The sequence below is a fragment of the Lepidochelys kempii genome, chromosome 12 (assembly GCF_965140285.1).
Source record: "Lepidochelys kempii isolate rLepKem1 chromosome 12, rLepKem1.hap1, whole genome shotgun sequence".
Taxonomy (NCBI): domain Eukaryota; kingdom Metazoa; phylum Chordata; order Testudines; family Cheloniidae; genus Lepidochelys; species Lepidochelys kempii.
In genome coordinates, this window is record NC_136391.1 from 29254636 (window position 1) to 29280081 (window position 25446).

A 25446-nucleotide genomic window follows, 5' to 3' on the forward strand; every position below is an offset into this window, starting at 1 on the left:
TCATAAGAACTGAAATCAAAATGTTTTGTTGTAAACTGCCATACCTAAGTTTCCCTCTAAGGATCCTAGGTACAACAACAATACAAATAATAAACAACAATAATCTTTGATGTAGCCATTTTCTAACTATTTTCCTTCCTATAACTGACAGGAAAGTCATTCCAGCATCACTTTAAACCTTAGCAAGCCTCACTCCAAAGGATGTCCTTGCAATTATGGAACTGGACTGAGATTTAGAGTGTCTTTCCCTAGAAATAGTACAAGCTTTGGATAAGTCACTTAATCATTGTGTCAGGTTTCAGAGTAGCAGCCGTGTTAGTCTGTATCCACAAAAAGAAAAGGAGTGCTTATTTGTTAGTCTCTAAGGTGCCACAAGTACTCCTTTTCTTTAATCATTGTGTGTGTGTCATTTCCCTGTATATACTATGGGGATAATACTCATCTCCCAGAAGGGCTGTACGGGTACATTTTTTTCATGTGTGCTTAGTGCTCAGATGATGGTGGAGACCATAACAGCTTATAAATCAATACAAGTTGTGATTTTTCATAAGAGCCACAAAGGAAATCCTCATAAAAATAAATAAGTAAATGCGTCTAGGTCTCAACCAAGTGAAATACATGGAGGGACTAGTCTCACGAAATACTGTTGCTCCTGCTGGTGGGTACCATACCAGCAGGTTCCTCAATTCCTTGTTCATCTGGATACAATCTTTGTGCTGATCTCTAGTATTAAAAAATAAAGGAGGGTAATTGGGGATGGATACCACACTTCAGATCTCACTCTGCATCTTCTTAGTCTATTCCAGAAGTGGTACTAGTCCCATTTCTCTAGTAACATCTCAATTTTTTAAATCAGTAAAGATTCCAGTTGATTTTTTTCATGAAAAATCCACCCTCTTATTTTATGCTTCTCTCATGACTGTCTCCTGGCACACAGGAAGCTACCAGCAAATATGCCTTTCCGTTTGGTGGTGGTGTTGTTGAGAATTCAATGGACTTCAGAAGAAGTTCCTTCAGAAAACTTTGTATAAAGAATTCTTGCACTCATCTTGTTCTGGGATTCCTTTAAACTGGCCTTGTGATCTTCTGTTTCATCCAGTAAGGAAGCTAACATCTTTCTCAGAGTACCTAACATTCTCCTTCAGAATTTCTCATGCTATTCCAAGTTTATTTCCCTCTACTCTTCTGATTAACTGCTTAGCTATTTCAGCCTTCTTGCAGTGATCAAAATTATTTGTTGGATTATTGTTAAAATCTTCTCATGTCCCCAATCTCAGCCAATAGAATCACTCGAGATTCTTATTCCTTTTAATATTTTTACTATGTCCATCTCACGTTGTATTATCTCAGCTACTGTCTGTACTGTTACGGATTCTTCATCCATGAATTACAGATGATAGAGGGAGCAAATCCAGAGGGGCAAGCAAGATATGGCTATCAGTAACACTGGTGCAAGCTGTGCCCCAGAGATTGAGACCATGTATTCAGAAGAGCAACTGCAAAAATCTACTTAATTGCCATAAGCAATTGAGGCATCTCACTGGCCAATTGTGTGCACAAATCTAAAATTCTGGGCAATTCTGGAAAAGGGACAATTTACCCAGAAGCCACAAAATCAACGTAGTGAGACCCCTTAGGAAAGAGGCAGTGGGAAGGATTCCATATTTGATTTCTGCCTCACGTGTTTTTGGCTTGGTACAAAAGTGATTCATAACAAACTAACTAACTAAATAGGCTTTTTGTTTCCTCTCACACACAAATGAATTGTATCTGCCAAGTGTTTCAATTTTTGCAAAACTGTTGAGCACTTTATCTGCCAGTTTTGACAGTGGTGCAAATTAGTTTGCATGCCTATAGCATTTACATGGCTTAGTCATCAGGTTTGAAATAACTCTTCTGCCCAGAAGCAAAGTGTCATATGCTGACAACCCTTCACCTTTCCAAGCTAGATATGTTGGGAACTATGACTTTTACTGTGTGTGGGTCTTCAGTTATGACCTTTGTCCACACTGCGCTTACATTAAGGAGTTGATATTCACAGGACAGTGCATGTGCATATGTACACCTGCTTTGACATATACTATCCTAAATGCATGTGCAAGCTGCGGCTATCTATAGCTATCTAGGTGGTAATACATGCAGAAAATGGGTGCCTGTATGCATTTTCCTTTTGAAACTGGGTTCCAGAATATCCCATGGCACTTTATACAGGAATAAGAACAACAGTGAACTATTATTATTTATAATGTGCACACTAAAATCCTTTATAAAATAGTTACTGGATTGCCGGTGCCCAGGGGCCACTTTATACACCTCAATATTTCAGACTTTAAAAATTTAAAAGCAAATATAACCCCTGCTGTCACTAGTTTACAGTATGGATTACATTTACAAATATATGTAAGGGCACATTTTTGCAGTCACACCCACACTTTATTCTCACTGAAGTCCAATGGAATTTTGCATCTTGACAGACTGCGGGATCAGACACGGTCAAAACCACAGCACAATGTTTGAGTTGCGGCAGCTCCAAGGAAATTTCAAGTGACAATTTTTTTTCCCCTTAAAGTGTCTCAGATAATTTAAGCCACATTTAGCTTGGACTGATCTTCGGCAAAGACTATGCATGCTAAAAATTTTCTCATAGCAAGTTACAGCTGAGTTATAAACCCCTGAAAATAAGAATGTGTAATGGAAGTGCTGACAGAACCTGTATTACAACAGTACCAACAGGCACTTTGCTGATAAATTCTAGTCAGTTTTTATAGTCAGGTGGCCACTTTCTGCCACTATCTCAAAGTGCACATTATAAGAATTAATGGTTTGGCAATACTAAAATACTATGGCCTCCATTTGCCCTTTTAAATGTTCTAATAGAAATCTGATATGGTTGATATGGTTGATCCCAGGTCAGCTGTAGTGGAGTGCTATACGATCTGTTGGTAAATCTTTTAAAATTCCAGATGTGTGTAGAGTCAGCATCTGTGTGAATAAGGGTATGTCTACACTGCAAAGAAAAACCCACAGCGCCAAGTCTCAGAACCTGGGTCAATTGGCTCAGGATGCAGAGCTAAAAATAGCAGTGGAGACATTCTTTCTCAGGCTGGAGCCCAGGCTCTGAAACCCGGTTGGGGGGAACAGTCTCAGAGTCTGGGCTCTTCTGAGTAGGTACATCTACCCTGCTATTTTTAGCTCCATAGCCTGAGCCCGGAAAGGCCCAAAGACTTGGTGACACAGGTTTTTCTTTGCAGTGTAGACATACCCGTAGAGTCATCTCAGCATTGACAGTGAGATGCTAAGTTATTTGTGCTAACATTTGATTAATGCCAATATAAAAGAAACTCCTGATCCTTAAGTTCCCCATACGCACTTTTTTTACAAATAGATATATTTTAAATTCTCTCTGCTTTTATTTTATTTTTTTCATAGCATGGGGTTCATTGTTTTTTAGTTCAGTTTGGTTTTTAGAAAGCAAGAGTAATTTCATAGTTTCTCATGGTTTTGATTTAAGCTAAGAAATCCTTCCCAGAACATGTGCGAAAATAGCTTGGGTGAGGGAAGGAGATGGGGCTAGGGAAGGGATTCTTGAAACTCATCCTTTGTTTAATGAAAGGTTCATGAATTTCATTGAACCTGCGTGAGAGAAAGATATATATATATAATATATGTGTGTGTGTATACTAAAACCCATGTCATCTGAGGCTGAGCATTGAAAGATTCTCTCAATTGAAACTTTCAAAATGATTTAGGGGGGTTAGATGCATATCTTCCATTATTTTCAATGTCTAAATTTCACATGTCAATGCCTGTTGCACAGTCATCAATACTATGAAATTTCAATCTATTTTAAGTAAAATTCAGGTTGCAAGGCCCTCTGGATGGGGTTATTAGCTTTTTATTTGCCCCCATAGCACCTGGCTCAAATTTGGCAAATATAAATACTAATTAATTGGAAGTTCAATGACTCCAGGTCAGAATATAGCCACTAGTTTCACCAAAGAATTTTAAAATAATGACCAATGGAGTACGTTATTACTTTTTGAAACTTTTGATTAAATGAACAACATAATCAAATTAAATATAATATATAGATGCTGAAAATGATCCATTAGACGATGCAAATTACCATGTTAATAATGTATGTTTAATGCTAAGCACATCTGACAACCATTTCATCTCTTTTCCATACTAGAGCTTGGCATCTTGCATTAATTCTCATAGTTTACAGCTGCAACGTTCAACACACGTGATATGTGGAGATGTGATCCGAATGAAATGTTCAACATGTCAAAACAATATGATTACAAATAAAAAAGGTGTCTGGCTAACTGAGTACACTGGGCAAAACTGAGGAGCCAAATTTTGTGCTAACTTAATGACTCTTGCAATTCCATTGGTCTGAATCCAATTTCCATTTACAAGGGTATAAATCAGAAGAAGCTCCACTGGAGTCTGTGTGAGTGAGATCAGACTCAGGCTATTGACTGTAAAGAAGTTGTACAGGAGGCAATTCAGTGAAAATTGTGGTAATTCATACACACAAAATTTTATGTGGCCAGGGATGTTCCACTTGCAGCTTGGAGTCCTCTTGGTTCAGCTGAAGTCTGCTACATCCTTTCTTAAGAAAAACACATAAGTGGCAATTAATACTGAGAAAACACACAGAAATTACAGGGAAGACCAAAATCCAAGGGTCACTGAAATTAATGGAGTCACTCCAGATTTCCAACAGTGTAACTGAGAGCAGAAATTGACCCTAAATCTGTTAGTATCCCAGGTGACTATTCTGCCATTTCAGATAAAGACAAAGTGTGCTGAAGACACAAAAGAGACTCTTATTTTTAGCAGTGATTTTTTTTTAAAACCAGGCAACTATGGAATAGAGAAATAACAGAAACAAGGTTACAATATACAGAGGGATAGCTCAGTGATTTGAGCATTGGCCTACTAAACCCGGGGTTGTGAGTTCAATCCTTGAGGGGGCCATTTAGGGATCTGGGAAAAAATTGGGGATTGTTCCTGCTTTGAGCAGGGGGTTGGACTAGATGACCTCCTGAGGTCCCTTCCAACCCTGATATTCTATGATTCTATGATAAGAACTTCAGGTGAAAACCTGACCCCATTGAAGTCAATAGGAGTTTAGAGAGGAAGGATGTTCCAGTGGCTAGAGCACTAACTTGGATGGTGTTCAGTTCCTACTCTACCCCAGACTTCCTGTGTGACCCTGGGCAAGTCACTCTGCCTCAATTCCCCATCTGTAATTGGGATGGTAGCATTTTCCTCCCTCACATGGGGTGTTGGGAAGATAAATCAGTTCAAGACTGCATGGTGATGGGGACCATATAGGTACATGAGATAGATCTGGAAACCAAATCTGCTGTCCTCTGTACCTCCCTATTCCTCGGCATACATAGTTGCATGTAAGTTAAAAAAAAAAAGTAGAGATTCTGCATCTGAATTATTGACTTGTTTCTTCATCTTTCTGTTAAAGATAAAACAAATACAGTCTCATACTGTCAGTACAAAGTTTCTGTATGATCACCTCATAGACAAAGCAGTTTCTATCCAGCTTTTAAAGGGTTAGCAGACCCAAATGTATAATATAATAGTTGCCACTAGACTAGAAATGACCATACAAGTATGTATGATTACAGCTCTGCTGGACTAAAGGTCACAGGAAAGTTTTAGAATACTTAAGGGACAATTATCTAAAATTCTGACTTTTCCAAAGGCATAGAACTAGAAATTATTCAGACAATTATTTAAAGTTCACATTTTTCAAAAGGGAGGAAAAAATGTCCATTCCTTCACCTTGGCATTGTTTGCCTCTATTTTTTATTACTTAAATAATCCCTTTTTATGTCAGTGCTGCACTAGAGCAGAATAAACATTATTGTTTTTCATTTCTGAGGAATTTTAACTTATAAGAATGATAACAATAAACCAGAAAATAGTTTGTTCATTATTTTGAAATTCTTCGTGGTGCACTTTAATCTCAGCATAGGAATAGATACTCTGTAAACACATTAGACTCATTATCCACCAGTTGATCCAGTGGTTAATTTATGTTATAAACAAGTATTATTTAAGCTGTTGGCAGAGAACCATAAATTTAGGGATGTACAAGATTTATGAAATTATCCAGTGGATCTCCCCATCTGTGCAATATTGTTCTCTCTGCTAGGTTCTCTGGTATTTTATTCAGTATTTTAAATGATTCAAGACATTTAGGTCTTCCATACTTCTCTTGGAAGGCTATTTCCCCAGACTAATAGAGTTCACAATTAGGAAGTTACATTGTGTATGTCCACCATCTATGATGTGACTTAAATTATACTCCACAGCCATGTGTCAGCATGACATGTGACATAATAGGATGTAAATGACATAATTTGATCAGCCAGCTAAAATTGTACAGTGCAATTTTTTTTCTTCGTATCTGGTATCTACTATCAAATTTGATAGCAGCTATCAATCTGTTTTTTTTCAGAAGATACATCATAAATGTTGGCTCTCATGAAAAGCAGATCATTTTGAAATATCCATGAATGTTTCTGTGCCTGTAAGCTTAGTTATCATAGATCACCCAAAAAGTAGCATAAAAACTACATAATTTAGTTTCAGATTATTTTAGTAAGCCTTCTGGTTCAATGGGACATTTTTATCTTTATTGTATAGATTATGCAAAGGCTTTACTCAAGCGATATTGTGCTTGTGATCAGCATGACTTCGTTTTGTTTTTACTAAAATATCCTTTTTCAAAGCAGACCTTGCATGTGAACCTACCTACTGTATGGTGTTATATATGTGTGATGCACCAGGTAGTTTAGAATGGGTGGGGTAATATCTTTTATTGGACCAACTTGGACTAGTTGATGAGAGAGACAAGCTAGGGCAGAGCAGGAACTGAACTCAGGTCTCCCACAGAAGTTGGTCCAATATAAGGTATTACTTCCCCCCACCTTGTCTCACTAATATCCCAGGACTGACACATCTACAAGTACATGGCATACAACTAGGTATTCCAAAGCATTCAATTTGCTCTAGAAAAAAAAAATGCTGTATCTCCTCTCCCACAATGAAATTAATCACATGTTCACTTACTCATATGGTTTGCAATGGTAACTTGCATCATCAAAAGTAGTCCTGTTCTGTGTTCCCCTTTTACAACGGTTTAAATGTGTGACACTAAAGAACATCGTTAAGTAAAAGAACCACAGATGTATCTTTCAGCAGTGTAAATAAAATCCTTTCATGAGCAATGAACTAGTGTCTGTGCCTTGTATGCTAGCATAGTCTGGGATTCCTAGACCAGTTTTACAACGCAGGGCTAGCCTTATGATTAAGGCTAAGATTTTGTCATGGTTATTTTTAGTAAAAGTCATGGACAGGTCATGGGCAATAAACAAAAATTAACAGAAGTTGTGACCTACCTGTGACTTTTGCTACTGCGGCTCCATGGTTTCCCCTGCCACCCTGGTGGGTGGGAGCTGCAGGGTTCCTCCCCCACACACACCCCCATGCCCACAAGGCTGTCCCTGGTGGCTGGAACCCTGAGGAGGGCCCCCTAAGGAGGCTGTCGCCTGTCACTGGAACCCTGCAGGTAGACCCTGAAGAGGCTGTCTCCCATCACTGGACACCAGTAGGGGTAACCTGAGGAGGCTGTCGCCCTTCTGGATCCCTGCCTGGCCCCACTGGCTTCCAGCTCCAGTCCAATAGACCTAGGCGCTGAAGCAGAAAATGACAGGGAGGTCTCTGGAAGTCATGTTTTCCATGACTTCCATGACATAAACGTAGCCTTACCTAGGATTTCTGTTTCCTGTTACATTGTGAGTAGTGAAGGGGCTGGGCTTTGAGTTAGCTCCTAAATTCCTGATGCTAGAAAAGAGATTGATCTTTTTCTCTGAGTCTGCTAGAACCAGAAAAAGGAAATGCGTTCCTGAACAGCTGAGCTCACAGAGGGTTCCCAAATGTACAGGACTGTGAGAGTGACTTGTTTGGTGTGTACTTAATTTTGGTCCTGCCTCTACAAATAAAAATTTACAGTTTTGGGGTTCACTGATTTTTTTATTGTCACTGTGATTGTGTTAACATAGAGGAATACAAGAAAGTAAGGTAGTCTTAACAATGAGGAGTCCTTGTGGCACCTTAGAGACTATCAAATGTATTTGGGCATAAGCTTTTGTGGGATATAACCCTCTTCATCAGATGCATGGAGTGGAAAATACAGGAAGGAGGCATAAATATACAGCACATGAAAAGATGGGAGTTGCCTTACGAAGTGGGGGCCATCTTTTCACATGTGTATATTTATACCTGCTTCCTGTATTTTCCACTCCATGCATTTGATGAGGTGGGTTATATTCCACAAAAGCTTATGCCCAAATACATTTGTTAGTCTCTAAGGTGCCACAAGAACTCCTTGTTGTTTTTACTGATACAGACTAACACGGCTACCCCTCTGAAGGTAGTCTTGTGATTAAGGCAATAGAGTGGGACTGAAGAGCTCTGGGTTCAATCCCTGGGTCTATAGCAGCCTTACTGTGTGAGCTTAGAAAAGTCATTTAATCTCTCTTTGCCTCATTTTCCATACTGTAAAATAGGGATAATAATCCTTCTTTCCTCCCGCTCTGTATCTATCTTGTGTATTAGACTCCCTTAAAACCCCAACTTAACACTGTCAGATCTCCAATGCAGAGACGGTCTCTTACTGTGTATGTACAGTGTGTAGAACAATGAGGCACCAAGTGTTCATTTGTTATTATTATTGTATTACTATAGTGCCTAGGAGCCCAAATCAAGGAGCCGGGACCTCATTGTGCTAGGTGCTGTACAAACAGAGAGAAAAAAGATGGTCTCTGCCTCAAAGAGCTAACAATCTAAGTTAGAGTTCTTTCAATGTGCATGTATTGGGGGTTGGCTGGGGTCTCTACCTTTTGAAAATTTGACCATAATTGTCAATCAGCAAGTTAATACATGAACAAGGTATTGCTAGGTGATCTGAAGACATTGACTTATCATAGTTAATAGTAGTAAGGAGGCATAATGGATTAATAGTCATGTGGATTAAAGTGAATTAATAGTCATGTAAAGAGCTGAAATGTTCTCCAAGCATTTGTCTGGTATTTTCCCCCTCTATAGACTTATATTTGGCTACTAAATGTATGACTTTCATTTCTTTGATTCTGTGCTTGTTTTGTGAGAGTTCCCATTCCAACTTACTTACTGATGACTTTATTATTAAATGCTTTAAAACTCTCCAGGAGAACTCCTATCACTTATGGAACGAGATAAAAATGAATGAAATGTCCTCGTATTTTCACTTCTAAAATGCACGGAACATCTTAATAAGAATATCGTTACTGCTGTCCATATTATCCGACAGGGCTCTTTGTATTATGGAGAAACTGCTTTTTAGCTCTCCAAAGTGTATATAAAAAGCCACCTATGATGATAGTATTTATTCAAACCCTGTACAATACATATTAGCTCCAATAAATGTGAAGAAATACACAGCTCTACAGTGCTGAGGTTTCCAGCTGTAAAATTTCCAATTAAAAACTCTTTCTTCGTGTAAGTAATATATCCAGCATAGATAATAATTTCTACCACAAAGTCTTTAATACCATTAATGATTTGATCTTTCTGAGAGCACTGTAAAAGGGAGAGAAAGAGAGAGACAGAAAAAAAGCTAGGAAGGTGGAAGCTTACCCAGCAGGAAAATCTACTGATCTGTAAATAGAGTGTGTCAAGGAATTAAAGAAGCAAGATGAAGTGCATGCACAAAGTTACACTTGAATGTAAACTGACTGCTGGTGTTACTTTCTTCAAACGCTTAAAAATTGTAAATCGCATTTTCTGTATGCGTCTTTCCATTTTGAGGACCAGCTTTTTTATTTTCACATGCAGGTTAATCAAGGTTGGTGCCAGTGTCACAAAGCCCACTCATGTCTACTATGTCACTTTTATGTACATATGTTTTGGGTTAGCATTTTGCTTAATAAAATCAACACACTTTGACATGAACATGGCTTTTTACTTTGAAACTTTTGGGCATTGTGATAACACTTTTCGCTTGCCCTTGTACCATTTCATCCAGCGATCTCAGAACAGCTCAGTGAGAGCTGAGGGTTCATGGAAGCCTTCAGGAAGCACTCAGCCCTGTGCAGGAACAAGTTCTAAGTGGTGCTTTTACATGCCATTTGGGTCTAGAAATCACACTAGCCATCTTACAAGTACTGGCACCATTGTCACTTCTTGGTTTCAGTTGTGCTGGAAATATTTCCACAGCTGTCTATTTTATGGGAATTTGGCAAATCCACTTATAGACAAAACTTGTAAGTACAGAGACAGCCACAACGCTAATTTTTAAATATTTTCAGTGAACTGCTTTTGAATCATTAGAAAGATCATGTTCAAGCTTTGCACATATTGTGGATTGGGGTTGGTCCTTGTATCATGATAGTAGGAGCGGCAGCAACTGGCATAAATAAAGTTGCACACTATCCAATCTATCCTCCTGCGTTTTAGTCCCTTGTAATTTTTGAAACTTTCATAATTTTGGCTGAGATATTCTAAGATTGGTATCCATCCAAAATTGTGGATATTTTTGTGTGTGTGTGGAAGTCTGAGCAAGAATGATTCAGCCAGTTTTGAGCACAAGGAGAGTGAAAGGGGGGAAACATCGTAAAAACTCCAAGAAAAACATAAGGTGCACAAATGAAATCAAAACAATGTGATTCCATAGGATGTCAGATTTATTTGACATTGCCAAACTATTTATCAAAATGATGCTTTCACTAAACAACACAATCAGCATATGCTTAATATTTCATTGTTCCAGGACTCCCATTTTTGTGCCTCCACTGAAGTACATTGTATTGAGACATGCCAAGAAACTGAAACTCATTCTCAGACTTAAATTACCAATTTTGTGTTTGGTTAAAATAAATGGCCAAAGCCAAATTCTGCTCTGAGTTACAAAAAACATAATTATTGGAGTAAATAACAGCAGAATTTTGCTTGAATCACGACAAATTTCTTGACCACTATGCTGACTGAGCTACCAGAGGCCTAATTCTTCACTCCAGACTCATATCACACCATTCTCCAGGCCTCAGGATAAAATGCATCTCCTGTTCCCTCCCCAGTGAACAACTGATATTTAAAGAAACTTGGGTATTCCAATGAACTCCATCAATGTCCTATAGTTCATAGCAGAATTCAGCAGCAAGGGTGTTTGTCACTGTGACTACTATGGATGTTCATGGATTCTCTGAACAGTGTGTCTGAATCCTCTGTGCATCCATGAACCTCAGTTTTGAATATCTCTGCTTCTGTCAGCTTCAGTCAGAGCTTTATTAATACATGGAGGGTTTTGGGGTTTTTTTTTGTCCCCCACTTTATGTAATTTTCTTTGTTTTATGATAAAAGTAGTGTGAATAAATAAATAACATGGACTGCGCTATAATGAAGGATCAGCAGGTTAATTAGAGAGATGAGTGGAGAGTGATCATCCTCTACCCTGCTGAGCATCTGCTGCCAAGTTAATTCATGCAGCAGCATTGGTGTCTGTTCCTGGAGGAGCTGCCTGCTGCTTTTGCAGCTACAAGTACTATAAAGAAAGGGTCCACAGGGAGGGGAAAGCAAATCAGATAAATTGAATTTATTAGTAATCAGCTGGTGTGATTTATTTGCAAGTTTCAAGTTTTAGGAACTAAATAAAAGGCAAGCTGGGGGCTGTTGCTTTTCATGTACAGGCCATATTTCCAGCAGCACTAGGTGACATTTTCTTCTTCTTTTACTTTGAGGTGGCAAATTAGAGGCTGTTGTTAACATGATTCCCACAGCAGCAGTTAGCAGCTTCTATCTATTGTCAAAACAATTTTCTTAATGTCACCCTCTGCTTTTTTCCTGAGGACAGGTTCAGGTTACCACTGTGGGCACATCTGATTGATCCCCACCCGTGTGTCTCCTCGATATCTACATCACCATATTTAAGGTTAATTATCATTTAGCTCAACAGTAGTCTTCTTCTAGCTCACAAAGCTCTCTCTCTCTCTCTCCTCTTTTTGTCTACTGTCTCATCTTATATCACGTTGGTACCTACAGGCCAGCCAGGTTTAGCTCACATGGTGCTAGGTGCTAGCTGTATAAATATGTAGTAAATGACAGTCACTGCCCAAAGAGCAAGTTTAGTCCTCTCTTTTCCCCTTCTTCTGGGCCAAATTACTCATACTGAGTAGTACCTTACTCGGTGAGAAGTAGTCCTCTTGAAATCAATAGGACTATTTGCAAGGTAACATACCACCCAGCATGAGCAAGGGTGGAAAAAATGGGTCCTTCATTGTCCCCATCCCAGTTCTCCTCCATCCCATTTTCTCCAGTCCTTTTCCCATGTGTTTTCCCCAATTCTCCCCCCCACACACACTTTGCCCTTCCACTTTAGCCCCGTGGCATCCAATTCCTCCCTCTTACATTGCTCTCCAGTTCTTCCTCTCTTCCCCCTCTCTGGCCCTCCCAGTAGACATTGTTCCATCCCCTCTTCCTTGTGCTGTAACTGAAAGATCTGTTGTCATCACATTGTTTGTAAACATCTTTAAACATACATGAATCCCCTCTTCATGCAATGGCAGCTGCCGTTTTTGCATTATTCTTGTGAGTCAGTGTTCTTTCTCATGGAAGTTTCAGTGGAGCCACCTAGTGGCTGAATGATTTAGATGCACTCTTGTGTGTGAAAGGGTAATAGGGGAAGGGCAGCATGGGAGAAGTAGCTATTTATGAAGCTCATTGTGCAAGCAGGGCCCAGTAAAGAGAATATCTCTTTGCACAGCCTGTCCTTTTTGTTCATGACTCATCTGAATCTGCCTGTTCTACACCCTCAACATGTGACACTGGGCTGAATAGGAATAGAGTGACTGCGTCAGAAAGAAGGGGGAGCTGCAAACAAAAAATATATATTTTTGTTTTATGTCAAAGCCGGTGTCTGACCCTTCCTGTCTGTAATGGGGAGAGGAGGAGGAGGCCAGGAATGGAATGCAAGGAGCCTTCCCAAGGGGGCTTTGTGCTCAACCAGCATAAAGACTGTGCACTCACAGTAGTGCTACCCTTTCCAAAGGGTACAGGCTGGGCCAGGTTTAGCAGAGTTGGCTAGTCACAGAGGCAAGTGGTTTCTTTGTGGGAGGGTCTCTGGAACTGGAAATCATTGTATGTGTTTAAGGCACAAGCCCCTCTGGAGCTCCCAATAGGAAAATGACCCCATGCATGATGCTATCCCATGCAGGACTATGTCTTAGATACAAGATAGCGAGAGGGTAGGGATTGAGCCCAAGACATTCAGCTGCTTTTTTTTTTTTTTTTTTTTTTTTAAATCATGTCTGGAGAAAGAAGAGAGAATAGGAACAATGTGAACAAAACAACCATATATGGTCCTGCTCCTTGAGAACTATGTGCAGTCCCATGGACTTCAACACAGGGGTGTGGTTCTCAGTGGAGAACTGGGATTTAGTTTTGTTTTACTAAATAAAAGGATTATGGATCTAACTCATGCTTAAACCTCTTTAAATGGTCATTGCAAAAAAAAAAAAGTACAGAAATGTGTTAAAAAAAAATCTCACCAAAATAGTGACTGGGACTAGGAAGGAGAAAACACAACTTGCTGAACGTGCCCTGCTAGGATATTCCAAGATTATTCCTACAAAAGAAATTAGGTTAATTTAAAAAAAACCCCTTAAATAAACTAAACTACAGCATAATTTTAGTAATGTCGCTTTTTTTCTTTATATTTGGATGCTTGATACCATGCAATTCCGCTGGTGAGTGTGTATGAGATCGGAGGGAGATTTTGTTACTATATGTGCATTTCAGTGTCACCTCTGACATTTTTAACCAGTGTAAAGAAGTGCAGTTTGTGCTTCATTCTGAAGATGTACTAATCATTGATTCCATACACATATATCTTCTCCATTACATCAGAGTGGCACACAGAATAAGGGGTATAATTAAGGAGTTTGATGCTGTTTGGATTGTCTAAATCCTTGAGAACTCACACCTGAAATTTAGCTTTAATAAACAGGCATGCTTTCTATAATTCCAAAAAGGACATGAGAAAGGACTAGACTATCTATTTAGCTCCATGGTGCCATCAGTTGTGATGTGACTGTTGCTAACTTGAGAAGACGTAAGGAAAATCTGATTCCCACGGTTGAAAAGTGAAGGAGAATCCTTTCTGTACTAGAGAGGTATTCAGCTCTAATCAGCTTCAACTTCAAAAATGTTCCTTTATAATTTCACTATTTTGATTTATGGTGGTCTTTGTCTGAATGTCTATTCTAAATATTTCTAAAATTCAAATGCAGATCTAAATACTTAGGTCCTCTTTAAATCAGAACCGTGAAACTAAGCACCCCTGAATTTTGGGAGGAGGGATGTTTGAAATTGAACCTAGTAGAAGCAGCCCTGGTTCTCTCCTCTGCTACACTATGGATGTATCTACACTGCAGCTGGGAGCATGCTTCCCACCTCGGTAGATAGACTTGCATTAGCTTGGCTCAAGCTCACATGCTAAAAATAGCAGCATGAATTTTGCAGCCCTGGCAGAGGCTTACCGCCTGAGTTCAGATCCAGCGGGTCAGGTGGGCTTGGGAGCCCAAGCTTCAGCATCCATGCTGCTATTTTTAGTGTGCTCGCTTGACTCAAGGTAGTGGGAGCTTGTCTACCGTGGCTGGGAAACTTGTTGCCAGATGCAGTGTAAACACACCCCACGTGATTATTAGAGCTGGTTGGGAAATTTTTGATTACACTTTTTTTGCCAAAAATATTGATTCATTGAAACTGAAACTGTTCACAGGAAAGGGTTGTTTTAGACAGGTTTCCTGACTCAATAAAATGGTGAGTAAAAGTTTTTAAATTGTCTAAATATACCATTTTGACAATTTCTAAACAAAAAGGGGGTTTGATTTTAGTTCAAAATGACTTCAGTTAGAAATGTAACTTAATTTATATGAAAAAAAAAATAAAAAAGAGGAAAACAAGGTCAAAATCTAAAAAAAGTGTTTTGAAATTATTGAAACAAAATGTGTTGAATGACCTGAACTGTTTTTTTTTTTGGGGGGGGGGGAGGAGGCGTTCTGGACCACAATTTTTTTTTTTTTTGAGAATTTGACTTTTTCTCCCAGTTTGGGATGGAGACATTTATTGAACTCTTACATTCTCATGGGATGGGAAAACCATTTCTCACCCAGTCCTTGTGGCTACACCATCATGAAACTGGTGTATGCGAGTGGAGAAGTAGGTTCCAAGGAGTCCTAATCTTCTTTTCCCTGCTCTAAGCGCCAGCCAACTCCCTCTTTTCTTCTTCTGTTTATGGAACTAATTGGTCAACTACAAGAACCTTTCCGGTTTCTAATACCCAGGTACAGGCTCAATCAGTTATAGAAGTTACTCCTGTTATATCAGTAATACCACATCTACTAGTAAGTATTTTCTAGGGTATTATCGTTGGGTAGTATGGAGTTGTCTGTATTCTCTATCTACCCTCACCTAAATGAATGTGTGTGCATGCACGGGCGGGTACACACACCAAGAACAGAGCACTATATTTTTAAAACTTTATCAGAATGTGACCAACCACCTGAATAGCTTCCCCCCACCCGTTCCCCTACCTTCCATCTCTTTCTTGCAGTTTATTTTGTATTTTACAGGATTCAAGCTCTTTGGGGGCACTGAGCATGCTTTCTTTTATGTTGGGCTCATGCTAGTGGTCACTGCCCCAGTGATCTATTGCTGTTGGAATGGCCCCTGAGGCCATGAAAATTTGGTATAAATAGAACAGCCTTAAGGGAGTTCCAGTGTAGACCAGAAACCTGAATGGCACTAGGATCAAGGGAGCAGAAAGGTATCTCAGAGGTACCTTGGTGCCCACGTACACCCACCACCTCTTGAGCTGCACTGAATGTTTTTCAGCCACATCTCAGGAGAGGGGCCTTTGTACTATCTGTCGGTTGTATGAACTTTGCCTATCTTTCAATTTTCTCTCCCTTCCACCCACACAATCCTCCCTCTTCAATTCCCTGCTTTCCATGAAATGTCATTTAGCGATTAAGTCAAAACCATTTCATAACACAAGATATCAGGAGACTGCTTTTTTCATAGTATTTCAAGCACATTTACTGTAGGAATACAGGAGAAAAGAGGTTACTGAGAAGAGTGCAATCTAACCTTTCAGCCCCAAATGTGATATATAGCTTTATCTTTCCATTTTCCATTAATGATATTAGGGTTTTCAGAAAGACATATAAACATCATAATACTTGTATATAGGGGGTCTGGGGTAATTATTTTATTATTATTATTTTTCGTGAAGGAATATACAAATCAAGTTAACGTGAATCACCATGCATTTTGTTAGGGCATAACTCAAAACACTGATTTTTATTATTAGTTCCTCTGAATCAAGCAGTTAAAAGCTAAGATGAAAGGTATGTAAATAAATCAAAGTCCCTTGTATATTTTAAGTGCTTACTTATAGTGGTTAAAATGTGAACATTCTGCCACATACAAAATCATTTATATCAGAAAGGGGTGGGCTGGTAAATGCTTGGATTCTATGGTTACCTAAAGGCAATAGAAAATCTCTTATGTTAAGCGAGGAACTAAATTCAGTAATTATTTGAGAATCTGAGTCAGTTATCTGATGTACAGCTACATATATTAGGTACCATTAAACAAAATCAACATTTGCCACATCACAGTATTTACAGTATTGCCTATATTTAAAATATCACAAATAGCACAGTAAATTTAACTACTGCAGGAGTTAAATCTTGATTGTTTTAATTGTGTCCACTGTGGTTGAAAGCTGTGAGAGTATAAGAGGTTAACTATATGTGTGAGAGCAGTACGTGTGATTCGTAAATCAAATATTCACCCTAACCACATGGGTAAAGCAAATGCCCATGTATACCATCTAGCTGAGTGATCCTTGATATTAGCACAACTTCATTACCACATATATCTCTTTAAAAAACAAAGCCAACAAACAGGCAGCTGATGGCCAAAACTGATCTCTTGATGGTGACTTCCTAGAATCTCCGAACCAACAACCTACCAAAATTCTGTTTAAAACACCACCGGAAAAAAAAAACTTGCCAAAGTGAAGGCAGTTCTTCCAGTTGTAATTGTGGCAAATCTCTTCTCTTCCCTTGTCACTCTTCGAGCATTAGTGACTGCGCTCAGTTCCAGTGCACAATGCTGGAGATGTTGCCAATGGTAAAGGGTAGCTTTACACACTGAAGTCAATGGGGCAACTACCATGCATAAAATTAAAGCATGTTCATAAGTCTTTGCAAGATTGCGGGCTAGGATGATCTGGAATCAGTTTCTCTTATTTTTTTTCAAAAGAAAACAGGGTCTAGTTTTCAAGGTGCCAATGACTACCATTCAAATAAATGTTAATCACCTTTGAAAATCAGGCCCACAGTTTTTAATCCAAACTATCACTTCCTTTTGGTTTTCTTCTATACAATTCTGCCACGTTAAACAACAAAAATTCTTCTTTTACTGCGGGAGCAATACTATGTAGCTTCAATGTAAAATTAATAAACACAATTTGTGTTGACTGATTGAAGTATTTTATTAAATGAACTAATAGCAGGTGGGATTACTTTAAAAAATAATGCTTTTCCATGCACTGGTTTAGTGAAGTTAGTTTTTATGAATGGGCAAGCTGAGAAGGTCAGTGCCTTATGTATCTGGTAAGCGGGGCTGGGGCTGGGGAACAGGGGTGATGTGCGTGACACAGTTTGTATGTGCTTTTGCGGGGGATTTATGAACTAGGGGAAAATTGTTTTAGCAGCTATTTTGAAATGATCCAACTGTTTAAATGTTCGCTTTTCCAGATAATACACTCAGCATTTTGGCAAAGCACAGTGGATTCAGCCGTCAGAAGCAAGAAGTGTATCTTTTACCAATCATAATAAGTGATAGTGGAAATCCTCCCATGAGCAGCACCAGCACCCTTACAATTCGGGTCTGCGGTTGCAGCAGTGATGGTGTTGTCCAGTCCTGTAATGTTGAAGCTTATGTACTTCCTATTGGACTCAGTATGGGAGCCTTAATTGCCATATTAGCATGCATCATTTTGCTGCTAGGTATGTATTCAACATTTTTCTGGTTATAAATGACTATAAATAAACAAAGAAACCAAATGGTAAAGGTGATGCTATCTGGAAAAATATTATCTAATTATTAGTATTAATATAGAGAGATTTGAGTAGCTGTGGAGTTTTGGAGGAATTGCTTCAATTGCATATAGCTGGGACTAAGGCTAGAAGAAGAAAAAGAATATATATGAATTATATTAGTGCCCTAAGACCCAGTCAGGACTGGCTTTATTGTGCTAGATGCTGTACAAAAACAGAAAGCACAGTCCCTATTCCAAAGATCCTTACATAGAAATTGAATTTAAATAAAAGTTGTATTATGAAATCAAATCTACCAAGTCACATAAGGCTTTAGAAATGTTGAATAAGAAGGTGAACTGAGACTATATTGTGGATGATGGAAAATGAATTATTTGTTATGTGCTATTTCTTCCAAGACTTGTATGAGTTTATTCCAGACTGTAATGGTTTAGGGGATATTGCAGTTTTACAAGATAAGCAGCACAGTATATTTGAATCAAACACATAAAAAAGTAGAATATGACATCAGCAAGTAAAAGAGAACTGTGATGGAAGAGCCCTGTTGCTCTGCTGAGTAACAGGTTTCAGAATTAAGCTGCAAAACCAACAAATAGTAACAAAAGCCCAACTCTTTGTGCACCTACCGATAATTCTAAAATTAACATGATCTAACCCTCCCCTCCCCCCCAATTATATTTTCACTCTCCTTCCTGTGGTACTGTATGGCCTTCGAGCAACAGGTCAACAAAAGATTTCTTCCTGTGACTATGATCAGAGCCATATTTTCAAAAAGTGTCACCTAATTTTGGTTGTTTCCATTTTTGCTTGCCCATCTTTAGACAAGTAAGCCCAGATTCATAAAAGTACATCAATGGGAGTTAAGTACCTAAATACCTTTGTGCATCTAGGCACTAGGGTCTCATTTTCAGAGATGCTGAGCAGTTCCTATTGATTTCGGTTGGGATTGGGAATTCTCAGAAATCAGTCATCTGAAAATCAGGCCAAACCTGTCTGAAGTGAAGCTTAGAAATGGAGACATTCAAAATTCTGACTTTTTTTTTAAAAAGGGCCTAAATAAACTATTTTATAAATATAGGGTTACAGTAATAGGAAGGAAGAGCTCCTTCCCCCTAGCTCCTGATCAAATTTTCATCATTCCACCAGTGTGTTACATTTCTAGCTCTTTCAGCTTTTATCATGGCTTTATTACTGTTGTAGAAGGATACCGTCTGCAGCCCTCTACAAAAAAATCTAGTTTACAGATGTTTTGATTAGATGTTTTCTTAACTAATCAGCCTGTGATGCTTTTTTACAGTTATTGTGGTGCTGTTTGTGACATTGAGAAGACATAAAAATGAGCCTCTGATTATCAAAGATGAGGAAGACGTGAGGGAAAATATAATCCGTTATGATGATGAAGGAGGTGGCGAAGAAGATACAGAAGCTTTTGACATTGCAACTTTGCAAAATCCAGATGGAATTAATGGATTTTTACCCCGTAAGGATATTAAGCCTGATCTTCAATTTATGCCCAGGCAGGGGCTTGCACCTGTTCCTAATGGTGTTGACGTTGATGAATTTATTAACGTAAGGCTTCATGAAGCTGATAATGATCCCACGGCTCCACCTTATGACTCTATCCAGATTTATGGCTATGAAGGAAGAGGCTCAGTGGCTGGTTCCCTTAGTTCTTTGGAGTCGTCTACATCAGACTCAGATCAGAATTTTGACTACCTCAGTGAATGGGGTCCCCGCTTTAAAAGACTTGGAGAACTTTACTCAGTCGGAGAAAGTGACAAAGAAACTTGACAGTGGATTACAAACTTTTTCACTCTTGACTTAAGGATCATATAATATTCTAGGGCCACTGTTATTAGTTACGACTAATGTGGCTTTTTGTTTTAGAGGCAAGTTTAGCGCCAGTCATCTAAAAAATCATAAAATCACCTTCATTGTAATGTTGAATAAAAAAAAAAGTATATGTTAGGAGGTATAAGTCTTGTGGAGTGTGAAGTAAAGTATGTGGAGTGTCTAGAAGTCTTTGGATATTCGATATTCACTTGACCACTCTGAAGATGGAGATTTGGATCTTTGATAATCTTCAGTGAAATGAAAGGAATGAAAAGAAAAAGGTGCTTTTCTAGATAATGGACTTACAATGATTCTGCTGTTGAACAGAATCGGCTGTCAGTATGTAAAGCTAATGGTTTGTTTCCGCATTGCCAACAAAGATCCTGCCACAAAAATGTTAAAAGCAATATCTGGTCTTCTTTGCAATGCTGAATGGAAACAACACTGTAAATCCCTACTGGCTTCTACTGTGCAGTGACCATACATTGTACATACAGTAATTGTTGGCCACATAACCACAGACTGAATGTCATCTTTAAATATTGTGTCAAGCCTTAAAATATTCACATGTTCTTAATCCATTCCAGTGATGGGATTATAAACCCTACCAATATGCTGAGGATCAAGAGTGGGGGTTCAAAACCCTACTTTAAAAGACGATTGTTTTCTAGAAGAAGGAACACTCTTATCCTCTACTCCATCTTCTGAAAGGGGAAAGAAAAAGAAACTGTGAAAGGAGATGAACTTACATATATGAAACAATTAATGATTTTATTGCTAAAGATTGAATTTATTTGTTTAATCCTTGAAATAAATATTTTATTGATGTCCATTACTGATTTTATTTATTAAGGGTAATAATCTATAGAGTAAGAATATAAAGAAAACTAAATTATATCCATTAACAAACCTTTAGAGTTTTTTCTATATATAAAATCAATGTTTAATACATGTACATTTTGAAAAGAAAATAACAATTTGTTGCAGGTTAAAGCAGTAACCTATCCATTTGCAGTAGCTGAGTTTTAAGTGAATGCTGGCAGGAATAAAACTTTCCCAGATAAAAACTTTTGACAGTTTTATATTTTCTTCATAAATCTAGTAACTGGCATTTTTAATACAAGCACAAACAGCTGGAAGTAAACTGGTTCATGTGAATATTTAAACTGTAGACTTTTAGAAATCCACACATTACACAGTACAGTAAAACAATGCTTATAGTTCTCCACTGTATTAGAGCAGGAACCAGTATGTACATAATTTTACTGCTTCTGTTACTAGCATTTCTTTTATATAATATTCATGGTGATGCACCAGGGCTCTTGCACACACACAGAAAACAGCACTAGGAGCTGCAAGCATATTCAATTTGTAATGCAAACTTGCCATTTAGAAGTAGCAATTGTATAATAAAACTGAGTATTACATGCAAATCATTTGAATTTTCTACTTTGTTTTGATGCTATATTATCATTTGTTTATTTACTTCATGTATTGTATTCAGAGAAACTCCTGTATTGTTTCCTACTTTGTGAAATATATTTTTATAAATACCTTTCTTGTGATCACTGTTTCTTTTCAGTTTAACCTGTACCCTACAGAGAGGAATCATCAGCTGTGAATAGCTAAAAAGTTCTTTATAAACCTCTGAGTGCTACAGTTTCTTCAGTCATTTATTAATCAATTAAATAGTTCACTATTGGTAATCACATCAATACCCTGTTTAAAATAGGGGATAAAGTCAGAATAACAAAAGAAAAAGATGTTTGGGGCAATTTGGGGACAGTGCAAGGAGAATTAAACATGCAGCAACCTCATACCACAAGAGGATTTATGCATATGTCTAATTTTCTGTGTGCCATGCTGAAAATTAACCTCCCAAACTTTTTTTGAATGTTGCCAATAAAAAGAAATTATTGTCTCTAGGAATCTCAGTTATGTTTCTTCTACAAACAAAAGTAGCTTGACGCATCAGCCCCAACTCTGCATGCATTTCAAAATGGAAACATTGACATTTGCTTCAGCTATGCCGCAGCTGCCTTTAATGACTGCAGTTTGCAGATAACTAATATGCTAACACCACTTCTAAATGCATTGTAAAGGTTTTAATGAAATTAATGAAGTCTCCAATTTATTTAAATTAGGCTGTATTCACAAGTTCCATCTGAATAGCTTTACACAACGCTCTCAGCAATGTACACTAAACAGAGGAGTCATCGAAAGATAGAAAAGCTGCATTCACCAGATTTTCAAATTAAACTCAACACATTTTGTCAGATATTTCAATAACAGTCGAATGTGTTCTTGTGAAGGCTCTATTAATCATTTGGCCAAAGTGAAAGTGTGCTGTGTAGTGTAATGTGCCATCTTACAGTAGCACAAGTGTTAAGGGCTGATTTCCATCTGATGTTAGACCAAGTTCTAATCTAGACCACACTCCTTGGAGCAAAAGAAGGTGATGTAAATTATGGATGAGATTATTGTTTATATCCACACACAGATATAAGGCAAGTAGCTCCTGAGTAGGTGTTTTGTTGTTCACTGTGGCTCTTTGCAGGGCTCCTTTGTAGGGAAACTCACAAATGTATCACCTTCTGATTGCCTTTTTGATTGAAAGCTCTGTCTGAGACCATGACTGTGACCCTAGTAATAAGATTTCAAAAAAATCCCATCACTAGCACTATAGGAGAGGTAAAGCATGACATAAATTTCATCTTTGTCAGTCGAAAAGATAAGGTTACCACTACTAGTAGGTATTGCTTTAATTGTGCTTTCATATAGCTTCTAAACATAAACATCAACAGTGAAAAGGAGGGGGCAAAAAAGCAATGGAACTGTTGTATCTACCAATGGTAACGTGCAACATTTTCTTCTTAAATCTGACAATATTAATGGCAAAAAGGTTCAGTCGGCAAACAAGGAAACTCAGGATACTTTGAATGGATAGTTACGGCATTGTGGGTCCTTTCACACTTTAGGAAGTGAAATGTTGACCTCTAGTTTTCAGTGCTTGCTCACTGTGTGTGGATGAAATTAGTTCAGTGTGCAATTGTTTTGGATAGGAATCATGCTGCATGATTTGTGTGCCACGTTGATGGTTTATAATCCTTGGGATTAGAATCAGACCAACCCTCATTTTCCAGCAGGATTTAGACATTTTTATCTAAATACTCTTTTTAATCACATAAAATAATTGTTGTCCCTTTTTATTAGGCTGATTTGGCTGTTGGATCAACTTAAATGACAAGTAAAATGGGTTACATTAGAATGAAATAACATTTACAAATTCCTAAGGTAAATTCCCCAAATCCCTTACAAGCCCTAAATAGCCTAGAGTCCAGCTAACTTAGATTCTACCTTTTCCTCCCTGACCCACCATGCTACCTCATTCATTTGGGATACAAAAGTAAATCATCCCATGGGTGAAAGCACAGAGGAGACAAGATAGTATAGATTCACGTGGGGGATTTAGGAATCGCAGAGCATGACTTTTGGCACCGTGCCACACAATGGAATTCATAGCCTGGTTCTGTGCCCAGGCTTTCCAGTGCATGGGGAGAGTTGGGCCCTGGAAAAAGGAATTCACAGCAAGGTGAATGGAGCACCCCCTAAACTAGCCAGTAGGAAATGCCAAAGAGAAGGGTGTGGCCTAAGCCACATCTCAAAGGTAGTTAGGCAAATACCTAAATTTCAGCATTCATGGTTGTGAACTCTCTCCTAGAGTTACATATCTATGCCAAATACCCCTCTCTGGGGAAAAAAAAAAAGTGATGATGACAGTGGTGACATCACACTCCATATCCCAGTGGTTAGAGCACTCCCTAGGACTTCAGTGATTCAGGTTAATATCCCCACTCTGATGTGGACTTGAACTGAGGTCTCCAATCTCCCATGTGAATAACGTAACTGCTGGGCTTTAAGGTATTCTAGGGTTGATTATTCTCAGTCTCTCCTGTTGAAGCTTTTCCATTTTGTAGATAACACATAACTATTGATTGTGAGAAACCCACCCTAGAATAATGACTAGTCCAGTGGCTATAACACTCCTCTGTGAGAGGGGAAATCTGGGTTTATGTCTCTGCTCCACATCAGGCTGTGTGGATAAATGAACCTGTGAGTTATCTAGGCTATAAATGAGACACTATCTTCTTCAGGCTCTGATCTTCTTAACATGCTCTTAGGTGGCCTCTGAGCACACCTACTGGATGGGATCCCACAGGTGAGATAAGTGGAGAAATAGTTTGCAAATCCCACCAGATTTTAGGCAACATACACTGAGCTGCCCTGCCAGTGTCAGGAATTTAGGCAGCTTTGTGTATGTTCAGGAGCAGAAATGTATGGACCTTGAGAAACGTCTTGGAAACATAGACACCTACACGGTTAGTTGGAAGCTGACCAGTGGTTTTGTGAATGCTATGGTGCCTCAGTGTTGGACTGAGGTGCCTAAAGTGGCAGTTAGGTGCTTAAATCCTCCTTGTGAATCTAGTTCAATGTTCTCAGCACTTGGCACTCATAAGAAATATATCTCAGCCCAGAAACAGGAAATAATATAAAATTAACCTTTACTACCTGTGGCTCGAAGAATTTGGCTGAATGTGAAGATCTTCCTCGTCTCTGTCTTTTAAAGTCATGGTACAGTGGGAGATGGCAAGTGCTTATGCTAGATAATCTAACCTAAATCATGGAACATGCACTTGGCGATGATAATAAAAACAAAAATTTCAACTGCTATTGTTTATAGCTTTTTTTCACAAATGCATTTAGAAAAACCATGGAACATATCAGGAAAATAAAGTTTCATATTTGCATTTCAAGTTTAACATTTGCCTTTCAAGTAAACAGTCATTGGTCTCAGTATGCTACATAACATTAAGATAGCATTTCAAACGCCATAGTATGCAATACCCCATATACCAAAGGCCAGAGCTTTAAAGGTATTTGGGTTCCTAAATATGCAATAAGTGCCTAGAGAAATTGTCAAAAGTGCCATTAGAATCAATGGGAGTTAGACACCTAGCCGCTAGAAATTGCATCTTTATGTGCCTAAATACCTTTAAATCTGTCCCTAGGATAGCAAAGAAATGGGTCCCTTGGATATAAGATGGAGAGGAAACTAAGCATATGGGGTTGTTTTTTCACAATGTGTAAAAATAACACTGTTTATTGGGGAACAGCCTGGTGGATGATATGGAAAGGATACCCAAGGTCTAGCCAACTGTGGGCCATGTTGTCAGAAACTATAAGGATACACCTAATTTGTATAACATATAGCAGATGCAACTATCCACATCTTAATTCCCAGAGGAGTTAAGGTTGTGTATATGTGATTTTTTTTTAATGTTAGGATAAATTTGCTTAACATTTTTAACTGAAGAGTAAGCTGGCTCTAATGTTATGAAGCCAGGTCACCCAT

The 25446-nt window shown here is 38.4% G+C and overlaps 1 protein-coding gene across 5 annotated transcripts in view; it reads left to right on the top strand.

Annotated features, from left to right (window-relative positions):
- The window catches only part of CDH8 (cadherin 8), a 196542-nt gene extending 174956 nt beyond the window's left edge, over positions 1 to 21586 (top strand). For 3 of the 5 annotated variants that reach the window (XM_073307974.2, XM_073307972.2, XM_073307979.1), the window contains 2 exons: positions 17898 to 18149; positions 19498 to 21586. In XM_073307974.2, the coding sequence (XP_073164075.1) occupies positions 17898 to 18149; positions 19498 to 19991 (746 nt within the window). In that variant the 3' untranslated portion in view covers positions 19992 to 21586. Of the gene's footprint in view, positions 1 to 15388; positions 15463 to 17897; positions 18150 to 19497 lie in introns of those variants that run through there. The other 2 variants (XM_073307975.2, XM_073307977.2) reach the window with 2 other exon arrangements.
- Positions 21587 to 25446: the final 3860 nt, after the last annotated feature.